Source organism: Triturus cristatus, chromosome 5_2 (assembly GCF_964204655.1).
Source record: "Triturus cristatus chromosome 5_2, aTriCri1.1, whole genome shotgun sequence".
NCBI lineage: Eukaryota > Metazoa > Chordata > Amphibia > Caudata > Salamandridae > Triturus > Triturus cristatus.
Window position 1 is genome coordinate 336,327,186 of NC_140588.1, and position 22,967 is coordinate 336,350,152.

Below are 22,967 nucleotides of genomic sequence, written 5' to 3' on the forward strand. Positions count from 1 at the left end.
ACCGAAAGGAGAAACCTGAGCAGGAGGCAAGGCTTCCCTTAAAAACATACATTATGAACTGGAAGCGCTAAAACTGAACAGTTGGGACTCTGTGTAAGCTGAAGGGTCACCCAGAAGATGTTGCGTATTTTGGAAATCGCTGACATTCCACAGGGGAAACGTTAAAAATGTGTTTGCTTTTTTGTTGCTTTTCTTAAAATAGGGCGAGTATGGAAACAGCAATCGGCTCTCTGAGTTCGCTCCAAGGGTAATAAAACACAGAGGGTGGCGAGCACAGATCTGCCGGTAGAGTAAGCAAGAATAAACAAATGTAAAAGTCGCACTGTAGATGCGATCGGGATGATTGTTTCTAGATGCACATCCCCGTAAAGGAAAATGGAAGATGAAGGAGGGGCCATCACACGCTAGACAGAGTGATGGCCAAATAGATAATTGGGATGATTGCTACCAGATGCACGTCTATGTCAAAGAAATGTGAACTAAACGCCAGAATGCCATAGTCGTACTCACTGTTTGATGTTGTCCCCTAATGCTTTGCTCAGACTCTTCTTGGCTGCTTCCAGCTCGCTCACAAAAGTCGCCATCTTTGAGCCCACCCGCACGACTTCTTGCAGAGCAAAAGATTGAAAACAGAAAAACACCGCCGAACAACAAACCAAAGTGCGCCCGCTCTCCTCAAAATTTGTTTAAACAAGCAATTGCATTAATTATGTAAGGAGGGAGAGGGTTTTTATTTGTAAATAAGCCCGGTGTGATTAACAGGTGTGGCGACGCCGGTTCGACTGTGTTCAGTGTATCGACTTTGTAGGTGAATCTCGCAGTGAACAGTTGTGTGACACAAATTAATTCATGGCATGCAGGACGCACACCGATTTTAGTGTCAACTTCACCTACAGAGCATCCTCACTGGGTTGAAAGTGGAACTTGTGACTGGCGGGATGCAGCCACGTCCAATCACCTAAAACGTAGATTAAATTATGCTAAAAAAATACGACTAACATGTCTGCAGTGGTCCCATTAGCGCCGCGCATGTGAAATCCCCACAGAGGCGCTAAAGAGCGTCCAATGGGAAGCATACAGAGGCATCCCCAGCCCCCTCTGATTAAATAAACGCTTCCCTCCCCCCCTCCACCCGGGCCCCGCTGAGCGCCGAGAGGCCGACCCTGCTCTGCAATTTTCATCTAGTTATTCGCTGAGTTCTGACGTCGGACTGAGGGGGGACAAGGGGAGGGGGTGGGTATATTGCCGCTTGGTGTGTACGCCGAGGAGCAGAGAGGTGGTCGCTTTAGGAGCCGGGGCTGTGATGCTGCCGTTTGTGCAGCGCACATTGGGAAGCAGGTCGGCTCTCTGTGCGCATGCGCACTGGAGGAGTACTATGGAAGGGATGATGTCTGTAGCCTGTGTTGGTACACAAGAGAGGATTAGGGAGCTAACGTTTTTTAAAGCGTGGCGGCGTGTACTCAGACAGAGCTGGGGGTGAAACATTGCACTGTGTGTATAACTGAAGAGCTGGGGTTAAACATTGTACTGTGACTGCGTACACACCCGGAACTGGGTGTGTTTGCACAGTGTGTGTACACACGCAGAGCTGAGGTGTAACATTGCACTGTGTGTGCACGCGCAGAGCTGAGGTGAAACATTGCACAGTGTGTGCACGTGCAGAGCTGGGGGTCATTGCACTGTGTGTACACACGCAGAGCTGAGGTGAAACATTGCACTGTGTGTACAAGTGTAGAGCTAGGGTGAAACATTGCACTGTGTGTGCGGTACCATCCTGAGCCCTGCAAGAACATACCGAGACACCACCGCCTTTCTCCGAGGCGAAGCACAAATGCCTCGGAGAAACGCAGTGGCGTTTTCGGATTCGGGGGCGTGTTTCTTTTTCTCTCCTCTTGCCATTGGCTGGAGGAGAGAAAAACACGCCCTGCGAAAAGCAACGAAAAAACACGCCCCCCAATCCGAAAAGGACGGGGCCTGTTTTGCGCGACAAGCCTCTTCTCCAATGGGTGGCCAGCATTTAAGAGGCCAGCCAATGGAGAAGAGGAGAGAAGAGGGGCGGGTTCAAGCCCCTCTTCTCCAAAACACCCGAAGTCATTAATTCTCGGGAGCGAGACTGCGCAAGCGCAGCCTTCGCTAGCCGAGACCTAAAAAGAATGTGTGGCATCCTACCACCCTTCCCCACCACTTGTCAAAACCACCTACCTCACCCTGCTCAAATATGTTTGGATAGGGTGAGGCAAAGCAATAACTGATCTTTCTGGCCACCCCCCCCCCCCCCCCCCCTCCCCAAATATTTTCAGTAGCATCTCCTGCGCTCTCGCCAAATATAAAAAATAATTTCCAGGCTGCCTTCCGCACTCCTCCATTACCCTTGGTGATCCAATGTCCCTTACCCTGTAAAACTGAATACTTGGTACGCTCCACTCGCCCATATTACTCGGATCCATCCCTCCCCTTTCCTACCCAGATGTTGTGTTTTCTGCTCTCAGTGATTGAGAAGGTAGTCTGTGCTGTACAGACATCTGCTCTCAGTGTGCCTGACAGGACCTCTCCTGTCAGGACGAGGTTGCAACTGGGGGATGCAGAGAAACCACAACATTAGGGAGATCACTTTTCCAAAGGAGTCATTAAAACTGCTATGCACTGATTACATACACGTTGGAAATTACTCAACCATACTGCGCGCTCATACATATGAAAGGAGTTGGCCATCCAAACTTCAGAGGAAGATCCACAAGTGCCCATGCATGTTTATGTTGTGGAGAAGTGTGGCTCAATGGTTAGAGCGGCAGACCCTGATGCATAGTTCTGGCCCGGGACCAGAGTTCAATCCCCCGCCTCGGCGGGTCTTGGATTCAATTTCCTTGGACCTGATAATTCTCGCCTCGGTGCCTATTCTAATCATGGGTCCTACGCTGCAACTCTGGGCAATAGCTTGCTTAATCTCCACAATGGCCCCAGCAGCGCTGGGATGCCTGGCTTCACCATGGGGGTGCCCAGGAGTGGCCATTTCACAGGGAAAGGCCAGGAAGGGTTCCACAGCTGTATGAGTAAAAAAAGCGCCAGGATACCCCCGTTGGGGGTGGCAGTGCGCTATACAAGCACATACACATTTACATTTTATCTGGCAGAGGATGGCCAAATCTTCTATTTGTACAATAAGGAAAATGAATATAATGCTAAGTGCGATCTGTGGATACCCGGAGCTGAGAGGCGGCACACTGGTCCGTGGCTCTAAATACAACCATTTCCATTGGGTCTGTAGAGATGAGTCAGAGAGACTGGAAGACCTGTGTGAGGTGGAACAAAGGTGATACCAAGGAAGCAAGACTTACCATGTGACGTCATAACAGTGCAAAACAACTTTTGTTTGTACTGTTGTGCTTAATGGCTGTGAATAACCGTATTTCACATCTGGTGTTCATGTTAGAAGTTTCCTATAAGCATCATAGAAAATTGCACGAAGGTAAGTACCACCAACGAGAATATTTTCCATCTAGGTGTTCTGAGTGACATCAAAGATGAGAGCAGAGCTCAAGTTGTATACATCCCTCAGAAACACAGAAGTGGATTGTAGCCTCTTATAACTACCAGCTTGCAGTTTTGTTCCCTCAAAAGTCTACAGAAGGAATTACGCATGACCGTGTCAGGCCTTTTATCTAGGTCCTGGGATAAGTGGTGATTATTGTGCACTGTCTGCGATTGTTAATGTATTTCCTCCTCACTGTCGTCCCAGGTCACTGGATTCTGATGCTCGCAGTGCACAGCTTTGTCTCCCTTAATTTCCCTGAGTCCCTAGTGCTAGCTATGGTCACTGCTGCCTTTTTTAATAACATTCTTTATTTCTTTTTTAGGTCTCGCCTACGCAGCACGCAAGCGCTGCTTAGGAGGGACCTCTTGGCATCGCACTGTACTTTCTTGGAAACTCGTGCATGTTTTGCACTGTTTCCAATGAGTACGCGAGTACCCGTGCATGCAGAGCGTTTGCCTTGCGGGAGCGAGCAGTGGCGCCATATGTTTGCAATTATCGCGGCTTGCTGCTCGCTCCCGCAAGGCAAACGCTCTACAGGCACGAGTACTCGTTAACTTGCGGGGCCGCGCTTGTTCCACATTGCTGCTGGCCCCGCCCTGCAAACCTTCCTGGGCTCGCCCACTTCCTCACTGTCTGCCTGTGATCGATTGTAGGAACACAGGAGCTACTTTCCATCAGTTTGGAAGTCGCTTGTCTGATCCTTGTCCCCGTCTCTCTCTTTAGCTCTTAAGTTTTTATCCCTCTCTTTCCCAGGGCCACCTCTCCCCGAACGCCCTCCCAGGGGTTCTCCATTTCCCCCCATGGCTTTAGCGCCCTCCCAGGGGTTATCCATTTTCCCCCATGGCTCCACCCCATGCTCTGGACGCTCCTACTTGGCTGTAGATACTGAGCCCCGCAGCGCCTCACCATGGGATCGGTGGACCGGGCTCTGAAGAATAACCTTCTGGAGCGGAAGCTGCGAAAAAAGTGAATAGAATCCTATATGGGGCAGGGAGCAGGCGAGGAGCAGCGGCCAGTAGTCTGGAGAGCAGGTTTAAAACATGGGTTGGGGGTTACAGTGAGCTGGGGGGGGGGGAACTGGGGCCGCTCCTCCGAATAGCTCCTGAATGTTCCCATGCCCTGTGTGCTCCTTCAGATAGTTATGACTTCGTAGCCAGCAGTCGACCGTCCTTTTGTGCGTGTCCTTGAAGATTTATGCTAAATAAATACTAACGGTGAACTCTCTGTGGTGCCGTGCTTTTCCTTTGCTGCGACGAACCCTGGGACTCGGGGTTAAGCCTGAGAGAAGTTTTGTTTCATATATATATATATATATATATATATATTTGTTTTTACAGTTTATATAGCGTGAACTCGAGGCAAAGGTATTGGAGCGCTTTATATGAGCACCCATTACACAAGGACAAATTCATTTGTGTAGCCACAGGAGATAGTGATTTGCCCAGAATCGCAGGACATTTAGCCAATGCTGAGACCCGAACGTGGTTCCTTAATTACAATCTCGGCAGAGTGGGCAGCTCTGGGGTTACGCCACACCCTGTCCCCAATGGAATGTGCCCTGCTGAGCTGCCACATTTAGAGTGCGGGATTTCGAGTGCGGGATGGAGGGCTTGGTAGCAAGGAGCTGAATTTGCCCTTCTCCCTTAGCCTAATCCGCCCCCCCAGCACCTTGCGTCCGGCAGCTGCATTGTTATTCACTTCACACGTTTATTGTCCACTCAAGCTCCTCCAGGCAGCGAAGGCCTCTTCCTTAATGGCCTCAGTGAATGGTGTAAACAGGGCATTTGGGTATTTAGGTGACTTGATTAATCAGTAATGGACTTTGATGCCGCACGTAACGTTGTGGTCCTGATGGGCTTTGTTAATAGTGCACATCTGACACTTGTAGTTGTTAGGCAATTAGGTGTATTTATTGTTGTACGGAATGCGTATTTCTTAATTGCTGTTGTTTTTTTTTTTTTTACGCAATGAACACCTTTACATATATCCTTTATACATTCTGAGTATTTCTGTGTACAGTTGTACATGAGTACTCTTGTGTGACACACAGTTTTATCTAAAGAGTTCTGAGGAGCGCAGCTCTCTTCGTTGTTTTAAGGGCATGAGGCCCAGTTTGCTAGGGCCAGTGTTGTTGTTCAGTGGAGTGGAACTAATGCTTCTAAAACTGAATATTAAAGTGACATGTAAATTAGTTTGACCTGGAAGACTTTGTGCCAGTCTGTGCGCTGTGCCTTGACTATATGTTCAACCTGGTGTGTGTGGTGCGCCGAGTGCATGTGTTGGGGCGTGGATTGTTTCCAGTTGGGAATCGCCTCCTATTGCATCCCTCCACTAAATGCCTGAACTCATGTCTACCTGTGTCCAAAATGCTCATGGCCCGTAGTCAACAAGCCCGGTGTGATGGCTGATTGTACACACAAGTAGTTTGTTTGTTAAACATCCAAGGAATCCTGGCTTTTCACTGCCACCCAATCTTGACTAATGATAGAACATCTAAATATTTCCAATTCCCATAACTTAATAAGTTACCAGAAAGTGTAACTGGTCCAAAAGAGCATGACTTCTTTGAGGAACACTCGTTTAACCTTACAGGTTCACAGGTCTTATACCCTTCTCCAGTTAATCTAATACAGATTGCAGATGCAAAAATACATAGTCTGTGAGTGTGTCTATTCTTGGACCCCCATCTCGATGAACCAGACTCCAGCCAAGGAGTCCCATTCTTTTGTACTTGCAAAGCACTTGCGTATATAGCAGACATCAACATTTCACAAAACATAGCTACCATGTGGCCTCTGGTCACATGTCACACCATCAACCAGTCCCAGCTTTTAAGCCCAAATCATATTGCATGCTGGAAATTATCGGTCCATAAAATGTAAAAAGTGAAACTAGAAGTACCAGAATGAAATATGTTGGTCAGTTTAAGCCAGGACAGACTGAATGTGTCATACTCGACGTTGGCCCACATGCAGCTATGAAAAAATAACAGTGATACGCTTATTGGCAACTTCCTATTGGCAACTTTCCAATTGGCTCACACAGTAGCAAATAATAATTGTGACTCAAAAATTAACACTGAGATGAGCCATTCCTCAGACTAGTTATTTGCTTTGAGTGAAACTGCCCACAAGGGAACTTGTTATGGGCTAATTAAGGACAAAAACTCAAAACAAGCATGTGCAATGCAACAGGTCTCACATTTACGCAAGTTTGAGCTATTGGCATTGTAAATGACAAAGCCTTTTTATTTAGGTTTTGGTTTTTGAAACATTAATAAAACACATTGTCATTTTCAATGCCAATAGCTTAAACTTGCGTAAATGCAAGGCCTGTTGCATTGCAAATGCTTGTTTAATCCTGATGTGTGCAGCAGCATTCATTGATACAGTAAGTGTTGAGAAGCGTAGTACAGTCTGTACACTCAGAACATGTAACAAACTTTCAGATAGGTCTTCTAACATAAATACATCGTCAACATTTGCATATAAAAAATAGTTAAGCTATTCACCTCAGACTTTGACATGTATCTCTGGTCATCCCCTGGATTTCTATACAAATTGCTTTGTTTCGGCACAGAAGTCTATTCCCGAGTCTATTCGGTCATTGGAGCTAGTGTGGATCTCCAGATTGTGCTATAGCTCTCTTGGCTATGAAGAAACCCATGGCTAACAGCAATCTAGGATGTTGTCTGCCTCTGCAATCATCCATCAGGCCCAATATCACCTTTTTGGGCTCCGGACTCCGGCTGTGCACTAACTGCTGGCTTTTTAAAATGTTCCAGCTGGATAGAAGCAAAACTAGCACTGCTAGTAAAAAGTCATCAGCTTGCAGGTGCCCACCTGTCCCTTTATCCTTAATTCCCCTGAGGGATTCTTTGATATATTGTAGCTTTAAAAAAAGATATGCATCTTAAACTGCCTTTTTATAATAGAGCCACCATGTCTTGAATGTCATTATTGATTACTAACGGACTAAAATGTCATTATTAATAAAAGGCGTTTTTGAGGTTACCAAGTTGAGAACTCACTACCATTGTCTTAAGTAGACTAAGGGCCAAATGAACTAACATTGGGAATAGTGATTTCTAAATTGAGATGTTCTCCGAATTGCAAACAGGAAATCACTATTTCTAATGTACAGTACATTTATTTTTAGATTTGCGATTACTAGTGGGTTGCAAATCGGTAAGTTGCAATTTGTGACCCCCATTAGGAATCCTCGCCATCACAGGGGTAGTGGTCTGCTGGGATCAGCAGACCACTAGGTCTGTGATTGCTTTTTAACAAAGCAAACCTTTTTAGGTCTCGCGCCTAGCGGTGCACTGCGTAGCAGTGCTCGCTCAGCGCGAGACATTTTGTAGGTGAAAAACGTGGAATCTAAGCTGACATAGGAATCGCACACGCTTGTGCGTGTGCGTTTCCTTTTCAGCTACCCCATTGGCCTTAGCGTGCGTCTTTTTATGAAAGACTGCATGCTATTGGCCAAAGGCGGGCGCATTGCTCCTCCCACGGCCTATTGGTGTCTATTACGCGCACCAAGCGTGTAATAGACGCCAATAGGCTGTGGGAGGAGCAATGATCGTGCCCAGACACGGGCGTGATACTTGAAATCACATGCTTGGCTGTGGCGCGCGCACGCGCTCCACTCGCGGATGTGTTTTGTACATTTCCCCAGCGGCTTTGAAACTAGGAGATGTGTCTTAGGGCCTCCTCATCATGTCTTTCGGGCTTTTGCATCACCCTGGTGGCTGTGAGTAGTAATTCATTTAGCTCGGATACAAACTATATAAATTGCCTAAAGTCACTGTATGCTGCCTTTCTCGTGGTTACATCACGTTAAAACAGTTCAGTTCGAAGATCACACTCACCTTTCAGATGATAAAAGTTGTCGGGTCAGTGGTGTCACAGTTCACCTGCGTGTCACTATATCAGTGCATCATAGCATTTCACCAACTAACCACCACTAACCAGAGACAGGCAGCGCGCGCAGCAGCTTCTTGGTCTGGTGTGCCATGAGGCGGGGTAATCCTGAGTGAAGGAGCGTTGCATCGATCAGAGCAGGCTCCAAGGGACGGTGCCACAGCAAGGTGTGAGGGGCAGGAGTCCACCCATGCCCACATAGCAGGAGAGACTGGGCCGCGAGACCTCGAAAGGAAGCCTAATGGCGTATGTCAGAGCGGGGGTGTGGGGGGTTCTGACTGTGTTCACCACATAGCAGGTAGAGGTGCACAGCAGCGCCATTAGCGGCATTTTAAAGGGCCGTCCAGTGAAAAGAAAAAATCTTACACGTTTTCCCAAAATACATCATTAACAATCACAAATGCAAGGTGATTTAAGGGTTTTTAACAATCCATTGTTCAGCAGCCAAGGAATAAACAGTCCGCAGTCACATCAGCAACTCAGTTTGAGATAAAGCTCTGCGCAAGCACCACACTAGGTTGTGCAGCGCGAGTCCAGGAACGACGGCAGAAAAATGCTGACGTGACAGAGAACAGGTTGTGCAAATAATGTGTGAGAGGCACGGGGAGAGAGCTCTGAGAGAACTAACTACACTTTCAAAGGGCAGTCTGCGCTGACGAACGTTGGAAGCTGGAGAATGCTGTGTATTTATCGGTTAGGAATGGAGAAGGGCGCTGAGAGCGCAGGGGAAGAAAGTGTGAAATATGTTTTTTTTTCTAGCAAGCACTGGAATATTTAAGATATTTTCAAGCGCGAATAAGAGCGCCAAGCGCGAATAAGAGCGCAAGGCCACGTGAGGGATTACTGTCTATGGCCACAGAGAAATTTAGCTGGACGGTACGGACTTCAAGGGACTACAGCCCTCTCTAAAAAGAACAGTGGTCGGTCCATGACGTACTAGACATTCATAAAGCGCACCGAGACTGCTCTTGAATGTGCATCGTGACCACCGCGGAGACTTGGATCAAGGGCATAAAGGCGCCCCCCTGAAATTAATGCACGCGTTATGGTGGAGGGGGAGGGGGCTCTTTCAGTCCAAGACCTATGAGTATTTGTGCAATATGCGAGTCTCAGGGGAACTTCGTCACATTAGGAGGGAAGCCCCATCATTTCGCGCTATGTCATTGGCTGTGTATCTATTTAAAAGTAACACGGACTGGGTGTTCATTTAAAAGTGCCAGTGCGATCTCCCGAGCATTCTGAAAAAGAAAGGCAGCGTTAGGGTCACGGCAACAGAGAATAGAGGTCTGTAGGAAACACTGACTCATGTCTATTTTTCCTGTTACTATGTGCATTTTGTTTACAAACGTTTTTTTTCTGGCAGGGGGTGTTTGGCAACACCCCTCCACGAGGATGAGGCCCCGTGCATGCTTGAATCCTGTTGCATCTCCAACAGTGTTTCTACTGTTGCTTACATGCGCCATCTTGTGGTCAGTGAGCGCAAGCGTGTATCTTCTGCACCTTCTCTCTTTACTAGTATGTGCAGCTGAAGTTTTAGTTATTTAATTTCAATTCAAATAAATAATTCTTTATTCGGTGGTTGAAAACCATCATAAAAGAGTACACATATATACAATTAAAATAGTATTAAATCATTATACAAGAACATTGACTGAATCTCGATACATAAAATAATTCATTATTCACAATAGGTCCACCTTGGTGGCTTAAACAAAGTAACAGGTAGGGAAACCTGCAGGAATCACGAGTGGTTCTGGCCTCTGGTTGCCCTTAATCTTAGTGCAAATTTCAAAAAACTTATAACAGAACACAGTGTTAGTGGGTCACTAGCCCTTTGTAAAAAAATCAGTGCCTCTTTGGCTCGAGTGAACCTAGCCTTTTTTTAAATTTCCTTTAAAAATCTTCGTCTTGGTATTACGTATAGAGGACATAAGAGTACAAAATGAAGGGTGTCCTGCGGAGACCTATTGTCGCAGCCGCAGGCACCCTTCTGCTCAATTGAATGACTAAAACCAGCTGGGTTGCTAGCAAGTATGATAAAAAATTGAGCCTAAAACGTGACATTAAAAACCTTTCTTGAGCATTATACAAAACACAAAGATACGGTTCCATCCCCTCAGTGGTTTCAAGCTTGCTGTGAGCACTCACTGATGGTTTAACCCCTTCCAGTGTGGTTCTAACAGATGATCTAAGATCCAAAAAAATTCTCTTGAGGTGCAACTTATCCTGTGAGGTGATCACTGAAGGGTTTGAGTAAAACTCCTTGCAACCCATATTTTCCAAGCTAGTTTTGACATAGTTAAGCCATGGAATATTCAGGCTTTTATCTCTGCCAAGGCAGTCTTTTAGGATCTGCCTACTCAGCGCGGCATCCGGGTTTGTCCAAATTTTAAGCCAAGCCAGAATTGGTCTAAATTTGATCAAGTCCTCTAGGTAGGGTCTTCCTAATTCTCTGTGAGCTATAACAGCTGGTGTGCAGTTGGGGACTTTCAATATTGAGCGAAAGAGTTTATTTTCCTCCCTTTGCAGTGACTCAAGATTTGTAAAACCCCACACTTCTGAGCCGTACATGGTTTTGGAACAACACATTGAACCATAAAGGTTCATTGTTTGTTCCGGACACCAGCGGCCAACTCTTCTCCCGTAACCTGCTATGGCCCTAGTTGATGCCACCAATTTGCCACACCTTTCCTGTACCAGAGGGGCAAATTTCAGTGACTCATCAAAGAGCACCCCTAAGTACGAGAAGGATTGCACCCTTTCTAGTATGTGATTTCCAATTCTGTATGGGAAGCTAGTCCGTGGTTTATGACCTACTGCCATTACATAAGATTTTTTTAAGTTGACAGACAGATCTAACGCATCCATGAATTTGACAAACCCATCAATTAGAATCTGCAGCAAGCTTTTGGGGGTTCGCGCCAAAAGAACCGCATCATCTGCGTACAGCAACACTGGGATGTTGCGTGTCCCCACCCTTGGACAATCTGTTTTTAAATTGGTCAGGGACTGCTCTAGATTGTTAATGTATAACGTAAATAAAAAAGGGGCTAATATGCAACCCTGCCTCACACCGCTAGTGCATCTAAAAGAATCAGTCATCCCCCCTTCCATATTGTAACGTACTCTAGCAGAGGTTTCTCTATGCAATTCCCTCAGGGTACAAATTATACCTGGGTCAATTCCCAAGTGGTTCATCATCGCCCACAGCTTATTCCTATTAACATGGTCGAATGCAGCGGCCAAATCCATGAACCCCAGGTAAATGGCTTCATTGCTGGTTTTAGTATACTTTGCCACCAGCATGTAGAGGTTCAAGCATTGGTCACTGGTGGACCTGCCGGACCGAAAACCGTATTGAACCTCCGAGATAATATTATTATCCTCGGCCCATACAGTCAGGCGATTCAGGATTACTCTTCCTAGGATTTTAGCTGTGACGTCTATCAAAGAAATTGGGCGATAACATTGGGGGTTATCTCTGTTGCCCTTTTTAAAAATGGGAACTATAATAGCCAGCGACCAAGACCTGGGCAGGCCGACCTTAATGGCTGCATTTATTACTCTGGTTAAAATGGGGGCCCATAACTCCACATTACTCAAAAACAGGTCCGGGGGGATCCCATCCGGGCCTGGGGCTTTGTTTTAGTGAGTCCCTCAATACCCAAAACAATTTCTTCTAGGGAAAACTCCAATGCCTGTCCCTGCTTAGCCACCCGCATCTCCTCTGCCCTGTCTTCCGCCCCGTGGTTGTACAGGCCCTCAAAGTGGGCTGTCCACTGTTCCGGGAGGATATTTGTAGCAACCACAGGGGCGTTTTTATCTTGAAAACAAGGGGTGTTTATTAGTCTCCAAAATTCTGTGATGTCCCTTCTTTCGGAGTTATTTAATTTATTTTTGGGGCTTCACATAGCACAAACTGGACCAGCTGGGTGTCCGAGCACTACAATCCAAAAACTATGTACTTCTATTACATTCGATTTTGTTACCATAGATTACAAATTGGAAGTTCCAAACGGAAAGAATCATTATTTAAATAAGGCACTTGCTGTGCTAGGTGCCATGTCTTCCCTTCCATTCTTGTGACTCTCCTTGTTGGACCAGGCCCCGGGCCAGATTATCAAGGGGCCTAAGAGTGATAGGACAAAAACTGTAGGAGATGTAAAAACAAAACACGGGCCTACTTAGCTTAAGGGACATTGAAACAAAATGTATCTAGCGATGAAACCTTCTCAGTTGTTCCAGAAGCCATCTTGGTAATATGCCTTTCTTCTAGGTGTGCCTATGCACTTTCTCTGAGTGTTAGTCTGGTGATGACGTATCTTTTAGTGACTCATGGAGGCTGTATCTTTTCTCTCGCCCCGGAGTTATTTCCACTGTGTTCCCAGAAACTAGAACCCTTAGTTGTTGAAGAGCAGCATATCCGCAATGTCACGCGACTGTGGAGTCCATTGTTGGCCACCTTGATTCAACTCTTGGAAGCACACATTTGAAGAAGTCCTTTCCTTCATCTCACAGCCTAAAGAGCCTTTCAGTGATGAAAGCACTATCCACATCCTAAGACTCTCCTGTAGTGGGTACGTCTAATGGACAGGCGATCTCTCCTCCTGACTCCATCCCATTGGTCAATACAAAACTTTGCCATGCACCAAAAGTTTTTGGCTAAGTATACAATATATACTGAAAACAGTGAAGGGGAAGTTGTTGGGTAGACGATAGTTAAGGATGGGATTGTGGGAAGCGAATGATGGTAGTGTCTCATTAGGTCTCGCGCCTAGCGTTGCAGTCCTCAGGATTTTACCACACCGGGTTCACAATGTTATTACTTTTTTCACCTTTAACACAATCTCAGTTTGTTGTGTTAATAGGGCGCCTTACTAAAGATGAAATGTTTCCAGTCGTCTACCTTTAATTTTCCTTTATTTCTAAAGCTACTTCTTTACCTCGAAAGTGTTTGTCGGGGAATTGGGGTGGGGGGTGGGAGAGTCGGGTGAAAAGGATGCCTGAGTTTACTCTACACTCCCCTTTGATCAGTGCTTTAAATGGGCCGGTACTCACAGGTACTGAGTACCGGCACTTCTCATTTTTACCGAGCTGAGTACCGGCACGTCTCCACTGCCAAAGAGAGTACCGGTACTCAAGAAATGTAAGCTCATTGCTGCTAGTGCTGCTGAGCTCGAGGCAGTCAGAGTGGAGCAGATCAGTAGGGCACTCTGACATCCAAAGCGCCTCTCTAGCCCTTAGCTGAGCCACCACTGAACCATTAAGCAGCGACTCATTTGCATTATGCACGGGATGTCCGGGTGTTGGAAATTTCACCGCCCTGCTGTGTCTGACAGAGTAGACCCCATCCAGGCCCTGCTCTGTCAATCACATATGCACTGTCCCTGACGCTCCGAAGTAACTAAGGAATAATCCGAAGTGAGCCTTTTGTTTATTTGTCTGCTTATGTGTTCGTGTTTGCCTGATATTGTGTGTGTTTGAGAGAGACATTAGATCAGAGGAAGAGAATCGGGACACTCAAGGGACATTTGAAAAGAAATTCGTGGAATGCTCGTTTGTGTGCGCACTCTACAAGATAAAAGATTTCACTTAAGTCAAGCAAGTAGGAAGAGTATGACATTAGGAAGCAGCAAACATTACAAAAACAAGGAAACATTAACATTTCGCGTTTGCCCTTCATTTCATGTAATGAGTTAAAATGTTTCGTTATATTGATACGTTTCTCGAAAGGTTTGGTATGCCCTGAAAGGGGTGTCAGAGACGCAACTAGACCCCAATTTTGTTTTGCGGGGGCGGGGGGGGGGGGGGGACGTCTTCTTCCTGCAATAGGCAGAGTGGAGATCCAGGGGTTCTAAGGAGTGAAATAACAACAAAGGCTTGTTAACAAGTAAATGGTCTTTTAAAGACCTGTGAAGTACTCCAATAAGACAGACGCCAGACCAGCCAGCCTACAACAGCTCAAAAACTGTCTCTGTGTGTGCCCTGGAAGCTGTCTCTGCCCGGGCTGGCACACACGACGGGGGGGGGCTGAAGCCCTTTGAGCCCTATGGGCATTGCGAGCCTGAGTGGTGTAGAACTCATTATTAATTATGCTATGCCAGCGTCTCGTTGGTCCTGGTACGCACTGAATATTAGCCTGAAAGTGCTAACAGTACTGCAGATGGCTTGGCTGCACTCATAGTTTACAAGCTCCTTCCATTATGATTTAGGGCTTGTTCCAAACAAGTCTACACACCACCCTTTATTAGCATATGTAGCTGGTAATCTGCATATATGGAACGTTTGGGACTACTATCAAGGATAGTTCAAGGGCAAAATTAATAATCAATAGAAGTGTCTTGTTATCATCATGTCTCGCTCCGCCTCTAACCCCGCCCACTAGCCACACCCCTAACTCAATTTAATGAGTACCTGCACTTATATTTTCCCATTTAAAGCACTGCCTTTGATGTCAGTCCAGACTTGTGTGCTTTGGGTGCAAGCAGCAGGCAGCAGCGGGTTGTCATTAACTAGTAGGTGTGGGGTAGAGGGCCCTGCCTTCTATCGAGGCAGGGGCGGGTTCATCCTGCATGGAAGCATCGTTTTCCGGCACCAGGGTCGTGCTTGATTGGTCTCCTGCAGGTGTCGCTTGTGCGCGTTGGTTGTTAGCAGGGGTGAAATCTCTTCTGTCATATTGCGCTCTCACCAGGTCTCCCATCTCTGCATTGATTGCGGGGTCTGTAGCTCCTTGTCTTGCAAAAGATCACAAAACTTATCTATACTGGGTTTACCTGATACAAAGAGACCCCTTCCCCCCGCTCATCTCCTGAACCTGTCTCTTAATTGTTTCTGTAATTGGGAATCTTTGCAGATCTCTCCAAAATAAAAGCTCAATCGCGGATTTGCAAGTGGGGATGTGCAGAATTATCGACTTGTGTTCTCTTGGTGATGTATTTCTTGAGGGTTAGTTTGTGTGAATTTGATGGCTTGTGTTGTTTGTAATCCCTTCTCACTCCTAGATTTCAAAGGTTACCTGCTGAGACGCGGCGCATCGTGCAAAAATGACTTTGTATGGCTGGTGGTTCTAGTGAGTCTCTTCGAATAATGTCTGATTTTCAGGCTAGACGGAGCGCACATTATATTCTCCTCTGCATTGTAGGCATTAACATAGGGGACCCCAACTGTGGAAGTCAGGCAACGTCCTTGTTAATGTGCTCCATGAGTGTGCATGTTCTTCTAGCAAGCAGTCTCCCCTCCTCCCCGTCCTGACTTCCTCCTGCCTCCCACACCACTCCCACGTCGAGGCTGCATCCACTCTCCCACTGCCCCGTCAGAACACTTCAAACGCTTGTTTATATTGTTATAGAGCTTTTTCTTTTTTTTTTTTGCTCTTTGGAATGAATTACCAGATGTGCACTGAGGTCATTTTATTTTATTTCAGCGCTGCGGCTAGCTCTAGAGAGTTTCAGAGTTACTTCCATGTGATATAATCTTACATTGCTGAATACATCCTGTGTAGATTGCCAAGATTTATATCGCTTGCTTGACACTGTCACTTTTATTGAATCTAATCTTTATATTTTTCTTGTTTAAATAAACATTGGCCACGGCAAAATTTCATCCATTCCACCCACTCCTTTCTATTTTGCATGGAATCTAAAAGAATGCGCCTGTTTTGCGTAGCGCCGATAAATTTCAACCTTGAAGCATGGAAAGACAAGCTTTTGCAATGCAAAAGGTCTCGCATTATTAAACTTTGAGCTATTGGCATTGCTAAATAATGCACCACCAATAGCTCAAACTTTAATAATGCGAGACCTATTGTATTGCAAATGCTTGTTTTTTAATGCAGCCCGTTTTCCATAAAGAAAAACGGGATGCATTTTAAAAAGAAAATGAAACTTTTTTGTTTTGTTTTTTAAGATTGGTCTTGCTCGTAATTTTTTTTTTTTAACATTCCCAAAAGTGGAGGGGATCCCAGAGGGTCCCCTTCCCACGTGAATGGGTTACCACCACCTTAGAATTGCTGGTAAAGTATTAATGATTTGCAACAGAAATTCGGTCGCAAAACATTAATACATACTACTACGATTCGATATGTGGAAAGGACACCCTAAACACGCCTCTTCCAAATACCGAATCACAATGCAGATTGCATTAAAGGATCACATTTTGCCTCTTGTTCAGTAAAAAAATGTCGCAAACTCGGGCAGTTTGCGACCACCAAAAAACCTTTATACATCTAGCCCTAAGTCTGCTAACTAATAAATGGGATCAACTATTTGAGTATAATTCTCATTGAAATGTTGTCCTCATGGTCAGGCCCAGTTGAATGTAATTACATCTTTAAGTCAACATTAGGTTTCATAGTCCCAGCACAAGATGCCTGTTGAGAAAATGGCAAGCATTGGTGAAAGGAATGGACTACAGCCTCTCTTTCAAAAGGTGAAATCGAAACCTTTGTGCTCGGAACTGCACAGTGTTTACCAATATTTAAAACATTAACTCAAATTAGGCACTTTTCTACTTGCACGTTTTTTACCCTTTTGGCTCGAGTACAAATATTTGGAAATATTTCACAGAGACAACTAAAGCTTTTTAAAAACATTATTTAGAAAAAGCAAAGCTAAGGAAAATAATGTTTAATCAATTGATTAGTAAGTTGATCTAAAACTAGTGATTCGAAAATGGATACATAAGTTTACTGTTGTGATAGAAAAGCCTAAAACCAAGAAAGTCCTGCATAGTTGCTAAGCAATATAAGAATATAAGGGCCAGATGTAAGACACATGCATTTTGCGACTCGCAAATTGCGTCGCTTTGCGACTCGCAAAATGCAATGTACAACAGTGTCTCAGACACTGTTTGCAATTCCCAATGGAGTCGCAAATTGCATACCTCATCAATATTCATGAGGCAAGCGCAATTTGCGACCCCATTGGCAATGGCTGGCACTCCCAGGGATGGTTGCCTGCTGGGGTCAGCAGACCACCATGTCTGGGACTGCTTTTCAAAGAAAGCAGTGTTTTTTTTAATGCAGCCCGTTTTCCTTAATGTAAAACGGAATGCATTTAAAAAAGAAAAATTAAACTTTTCAGTTTCATTTTTTGAAGGGCAGGCAGTGGTCTCTGCGACCACTGAATGCTCTTAAAAAATATTTTCTCACACACTCACAAAGGGGAAGGTGTCCCCTGGTGACCACTTCCCTTTTACGAGTGGTTTACCACCTACTTGAAGTAGGTGGTAAACTGTGAGTGTTTTGTGGCCACAAATGCGGTCACAAAACAATAGTACATGGCAGTGAGTCTCGCTATTAGGAAGGAATGCGAGAGTCGCAAATGCTATTTTGCGAGTCAGTGACTCGCAAATTAGCGTTTGTACATGCCATTACCCTTTTTTGCAGTCGCAAATGGGCCGATCTCCCTTTTGCGAGCGCAAAAAAGGGTCGTACATCTGGCCCTAAGTGTTTTTGCCCTGGTCCGCTCAAGAGTCAGTTGGATAATTAATTCAGAGGATAGATGCAGGGTTTCGGATGGATACATCGAAGCTTGTGTTTTAGGGAAGGTGCGGGGTGAGAGAATTATATGTAGGAGCTGAGAGTCAAATGTCCCTGACACCTACTGTATATAAATATAGCAAACTGAATCCTTGTAAATGTATTGTTATTTAGGGGTGGGAATGCAAAGCATTAAGAAAATGTTTTTTTTCCTGCAAAAGTGTATTTTTCTTTGGTTCTGGTGGTCACAAGGAACGTGTTTCATAACCAGGGTTTGTGAGCGGTGATGAGGTAACATTCTGGATGTTGACAGCCATTTTAAAGCCCGAGTTGACTCCTAGGTTTAGGTTCATGACAGTTTGTATTGTGATTGTTTGACTGACTTGGGCTGAGAGGAAGAGTTTTAATAGAAGGAGGTTCAATGATATATACTGGTGCTGGCTGCTTCTTTTTTAGTTTTCGAGTTGCAGAAGAAGTCAAGTTGAAAAGCTACAGGGTTTGATTTTTGTAGACCATATCAGAGCATATATTGATGTATTGATGTGATTGAACCATAACTGAAAATTGAAAACCACATCATGTGAAGTTCATATAAGCAGTAAAAATGAGTTTTATGTTTATTTCCTAGGATTTAATTAGACCTGATTAATTAAATGTTTCTTATTTGATTTTAGAATTTCATACTTCTACTTTATTGCTGCGGCATGACATTGGAAAAGGAGACTATTTCTCTTCTGAGGGGAAAAGATTATACTACGACACCCATGCCTTAGTTCGTCACCTGGAAATGAAAGGTAATCTTTGTGAAACAACAATAATTTTGTTTTCTTCACTTAGGACACCCAGTATGACTTGTAACATATTAGGTGCATTTTTCAGATATGCTGCGCAATTTATTACATTTTGGTTACTCATTCAAAATGAAATTAAAAGTTAATTTATAATGTCCTTGTGTCCCACTTGCATTGCTCAGTCTTTCATTTTCATCTGTAATTGGAATACAGGGGTTGGGGCACCCTCAACAACCCTAAACAAAATCCTCCAGCTGGAAAACAGTAACAAGCTGGGGGTATGTTTTATTTTTTTTTTACTATTTTTTTAAATTTATGGTCCTATAACCTAGAACCTCTCATTACACTTCCTAAAATATAGAAAAACAACCTCTATCTGTACATATCTAGACCTTCACCGTACGCAAATCATATAATTCGAGAAAGGGCTTGTATATCTGGTGGGGATATTGAAAAAACCTGGTTACAATGTTGGATTTAAATAGCGGGATGCTTTCATCATCTAAAGCCCTTTAGTAAAGTTTCTAAATTGAAAGCTTAAAGACCTTTTGGTGAAAGTCCACTAAACAACTTAGTTTAGGCAAATTGAACAATTGACTGCATAACAATAATGGATAAGGATGAAAGTATGTTGGGTATATTTTACCATCTGTTTTTGTTTTCTTTCAAATATGTCACTTGCACACTTTGGTTTCTTTTATTCCTTGCCATATTCTGTTCTGTCTTTTTCATACTAAAAGTTTTCAGGTGCAAAATATTTACACAGCTTTTTAGCAATTAACTTTATCATATTCTTCCTAATGAATGTAAAGGGTTTGTTGTACCAAAACCAGCCTTTTAGGCTTTAGCTTCACATTTATCATTACAATGTTCATTCTGAAAAAATGTTTACATGGCTGATATTAACCTACTCATAAAATCACTTGGAAAAATTGTTGCTAATTTAAGGTGTAATATATTCTAGTTTTTACCATGAATCCCTTTATTTGCAGAGTGAATCCTTTTATCAACTACAGGGGAATGATCCACAGCAACGCTCAGTTTGGTCAATGCATCCATGCAATAAGGTCCAATGGGACAATTGGACGGCACAGCTCAGCAATTATGTGAAAGGCACATTGAATAGTATGTGCCTTAAAAAACGACTGCATGGTTCCTTTGTTTGTACTCTCCCCAAGCCTACACCATCACTGCATAATATAGCCATCGGCCATGCATATAGCAATAAACAACCACCATCCTGGATCCACAAACTCTGCACTCTATTTCATTCACTATGTCTAAAGTGTATGGCTCCATGCATGGGCGGGATGCTTACAAAATACATTGCTGTCCATGTTCTTATACTCGAGTACCAAGCATTCTAACACTATAAACATAAAATGGTATTCTCTAGAAAATAAATATTGGTGCAGGTTCGCCAGTCTCCTTCACAGGTCATTATATCCATGCCCTTAAAGGTTTTTATGTCTTTGGACAGGACTTGTTCAGAATCACCCATTTGGCCTGATCCAAAGCAGTATCTTTGTGAGAGGTATCTGCCAAGATGTTTACCTCTGCCAGAGAGCTGGACGTCTGGGTGCTCCTGGTGCCAAAGGCAGGAGTTTATTTGCAATGCCATTTGCACCTTTTGCCTGCATCTGGGCCTCTAGTGAAACTTGGACACACTTTTACACCTCCGGCACCCACGCCTGTTCAAGGATTGTCAACTTGCATTTGTCAGAATGCAGACCGCAAACTGTGGTCTCCTTTTAGCTCTGCATCCTGTGCCTGAGAGATTTCAGCTTTGACACCACATTCCCAACTTTGATGGGGACTTCTGATAGCTCTCCTTCTGGGGGAACAAGCCACACCTCTACCTCCTTGAGAAGGTTGGCGTTTCCAAATCCTTCTGAAGGAAAATAGTGGTTCTCTTCTCAGGAGAAAGGTGGTGAAGAATCTCCCAATTCCTGAGACTGTGCTGCTCATCCTGCCTTCTGAGTAAATGGTTTGTTGATAGCCAAAATGCAAGATGCCCCAAATGCAAAGCCTGGAAGAATCGAGAGGATATTTAATAGCAGCCAGCATATACACAAATAGCGTGTATGGTCAGCTGTGCTCTGAACTTCAAGGCTATAATGTGTGTCTTTAATGCATCACATTAAACAAAGAGAAACAGACCGTGCATACTGTTATCACAAGAACCATTATCTAAACTTTCAGTATGAGACCGGTTGCATGTACTGTACCATCTGCACATGGGAAAGGACAGATGTGCTGGTGAGCAGGCGGATTTGGGAAGAAGTAGTAGTGATCAGGCCATCCAAAGATGCAGTTAATCAAGCCCTAACATTACTATGGGAGCAAGGAGGGAGGTTAAGGATCTGGCACATCCTGACGCCGGAGAGGCTCTTCTTCGATTGGCAGTCTGCAGAGACACATTCCAGAGCTGATGGGAGGGGGAGGAATGAGCTGTTTCCTTGTTACTTCAACGAGACGGAGGATAACATTGGAGACTATTTTACTTGATTGTGTACATTCCAGAAATCTAAAAAGAAATTCATAATTATACACTTATACTGTGATTTATAAAATGTGACATGAAATCAACATAAGAACCTTTAAAATCCTATAGTATTGGCCTTGTGCGCTTGGGTGGCTGCCACCTCCTCATCCACTCAGCCCACAGCATTATTCAGTTCAGCCTTCACCAGGGCAATAGTGAGCAGGCCCTTCTGTGGGCTCTTATGAATTTCAGGAAACATCCCTAATCTTTTTATTGCACTTTACTGAACTCAGACCATCACTTAAGTTACTTCTCCAGCGGTGCCCATGCCCCTGGGCTCTTGGCTGACTGACCAAGCTGTTTCTACCATCCAAGCCTGGGCATTACATGACAGCCACCCACCACTGAACTGACTCAACTGTTCCCCGCTAACCCAGTTTTTCATAAACTTGAACTAAGACAGTGAGGAGGATTCAGAGGATGACAAGCTCACCGATTTGTGTAATGTGAACACAATAATGGACCATGCCATCATTTGCCAAGGATGAGACAGCATCCATCCTCCCCCTTTTAGAATGGGTTTCTGCTACAATCTGGTCTAGGAAGTTAATTGTTCATTATTCTGCAGAAGAACCTCAATGTGATTGCCAGAAAGATCGAAAGATTGGCAGGTAGTTCATGACGCATACAGATGAAGCGAAAATGCTCTTTTTACGAGGTTGTGCCCGCTATATGTAGTGGTGTAAATGCCAGCGTCTCCATCTGTTGATCCACCGAACACAAAGGGGAATTCCTGCGTAATATTGATGGCATTCTACCAAACTCTTCACCATTTGGACCAAAGTCACATTTATGCTGTGTTGATGGGAGTGTTACCTCCAGATGTGTATATATATATATATATATATATCCACATTTGTAAAGCGCGAACAATCACCCGTAAGGGTCTCTAGGCGCTGGGGGCCGTCGGGAAGATTAAGCAAGCTATTGCCCAGAGTCGCATGGTGCTGGGCTAATCTGCCGCCAGCGCTTTGTATTGAACGGTGATCCCCAGATTCCGGAGTCAGTCACCCTGGCCGCGGCGCCACACCTCTTCCTGTGGACAGTTGTCAAAACGTTCTGGGAAGAATTCCAGCACCATTTCCTACATATGCACACACTTAAAAAGGTGTCTACTTGAACTGAATTTGGCACCCAGAGGTTGTGACGGTTAAGCCTGCTATTATGTCTCTTGTCTCACAACTGAGGTTTAGGAGTGAATGTTAGACCTTTCCTTTAACGGTAAGGTATGTAGGGCCTTACTGCAAGTATCTGGTATCCTGGTGTTTTGAGTTTGGCCTCAGCCTCACACTAATCTGTCCCTTGACAAGAGTAAGGTCCTGGAGCTGTTCTGTGACCAGGAGAGGAGCACCAAGCATCCCCTCATTTAACTGACTGAGGACTACCATCTCTGTTATGGGTTTAGGATGTAGAGTAGTAGTGGCAGCATTTCATATTTTGTGAATCTGTAGTTTTGACCAGACTTTTTTATTTGTGTCATTGGAGTGGAGGCCTACTGGGCGACGCGTGTAAAGTTCTGCTTCTGCCCGCTAACCCTGGCCCTAGTGCTATGTTCACAACTGTATTTTGTAAGTGTGTATGTATGTGGCTTGTAGGAATTAGTGAACCATAATAATGGATGCCTGTGGTCTACATTTTGGAAGCCTCTGGCCTATCCCTGAGCATGGAAGTGAGGATGTGTTCCACAAAATTGGAAGTG

The 22,967-nt window shown here is 44.6% G+C and overlaps 1 protein-coding gene across 1 annotated transcript in view; it reads left to right on the forward strand.

The window, feature by feature from the left end:
- MCUR1 (mitochondrial calcium uniporter regulator 1) overlaps positions 1 to 22,967 on the forward strand; it is a 271,092-nt gene that overhangs the window by 17,950 nt on the left and 230,175 nt on the right. The window contains exon 2 of the mRNA XM_085607101.1: positions 18,607 to 18,726. Coding sequence (XP_085463227.1) covers positions 18,607 to 18,726 — 120 coding nt within the window. The remainder of the gene's footprint in view (positions 1 to 18,606; positions 18,727 to 22,967) is intronic.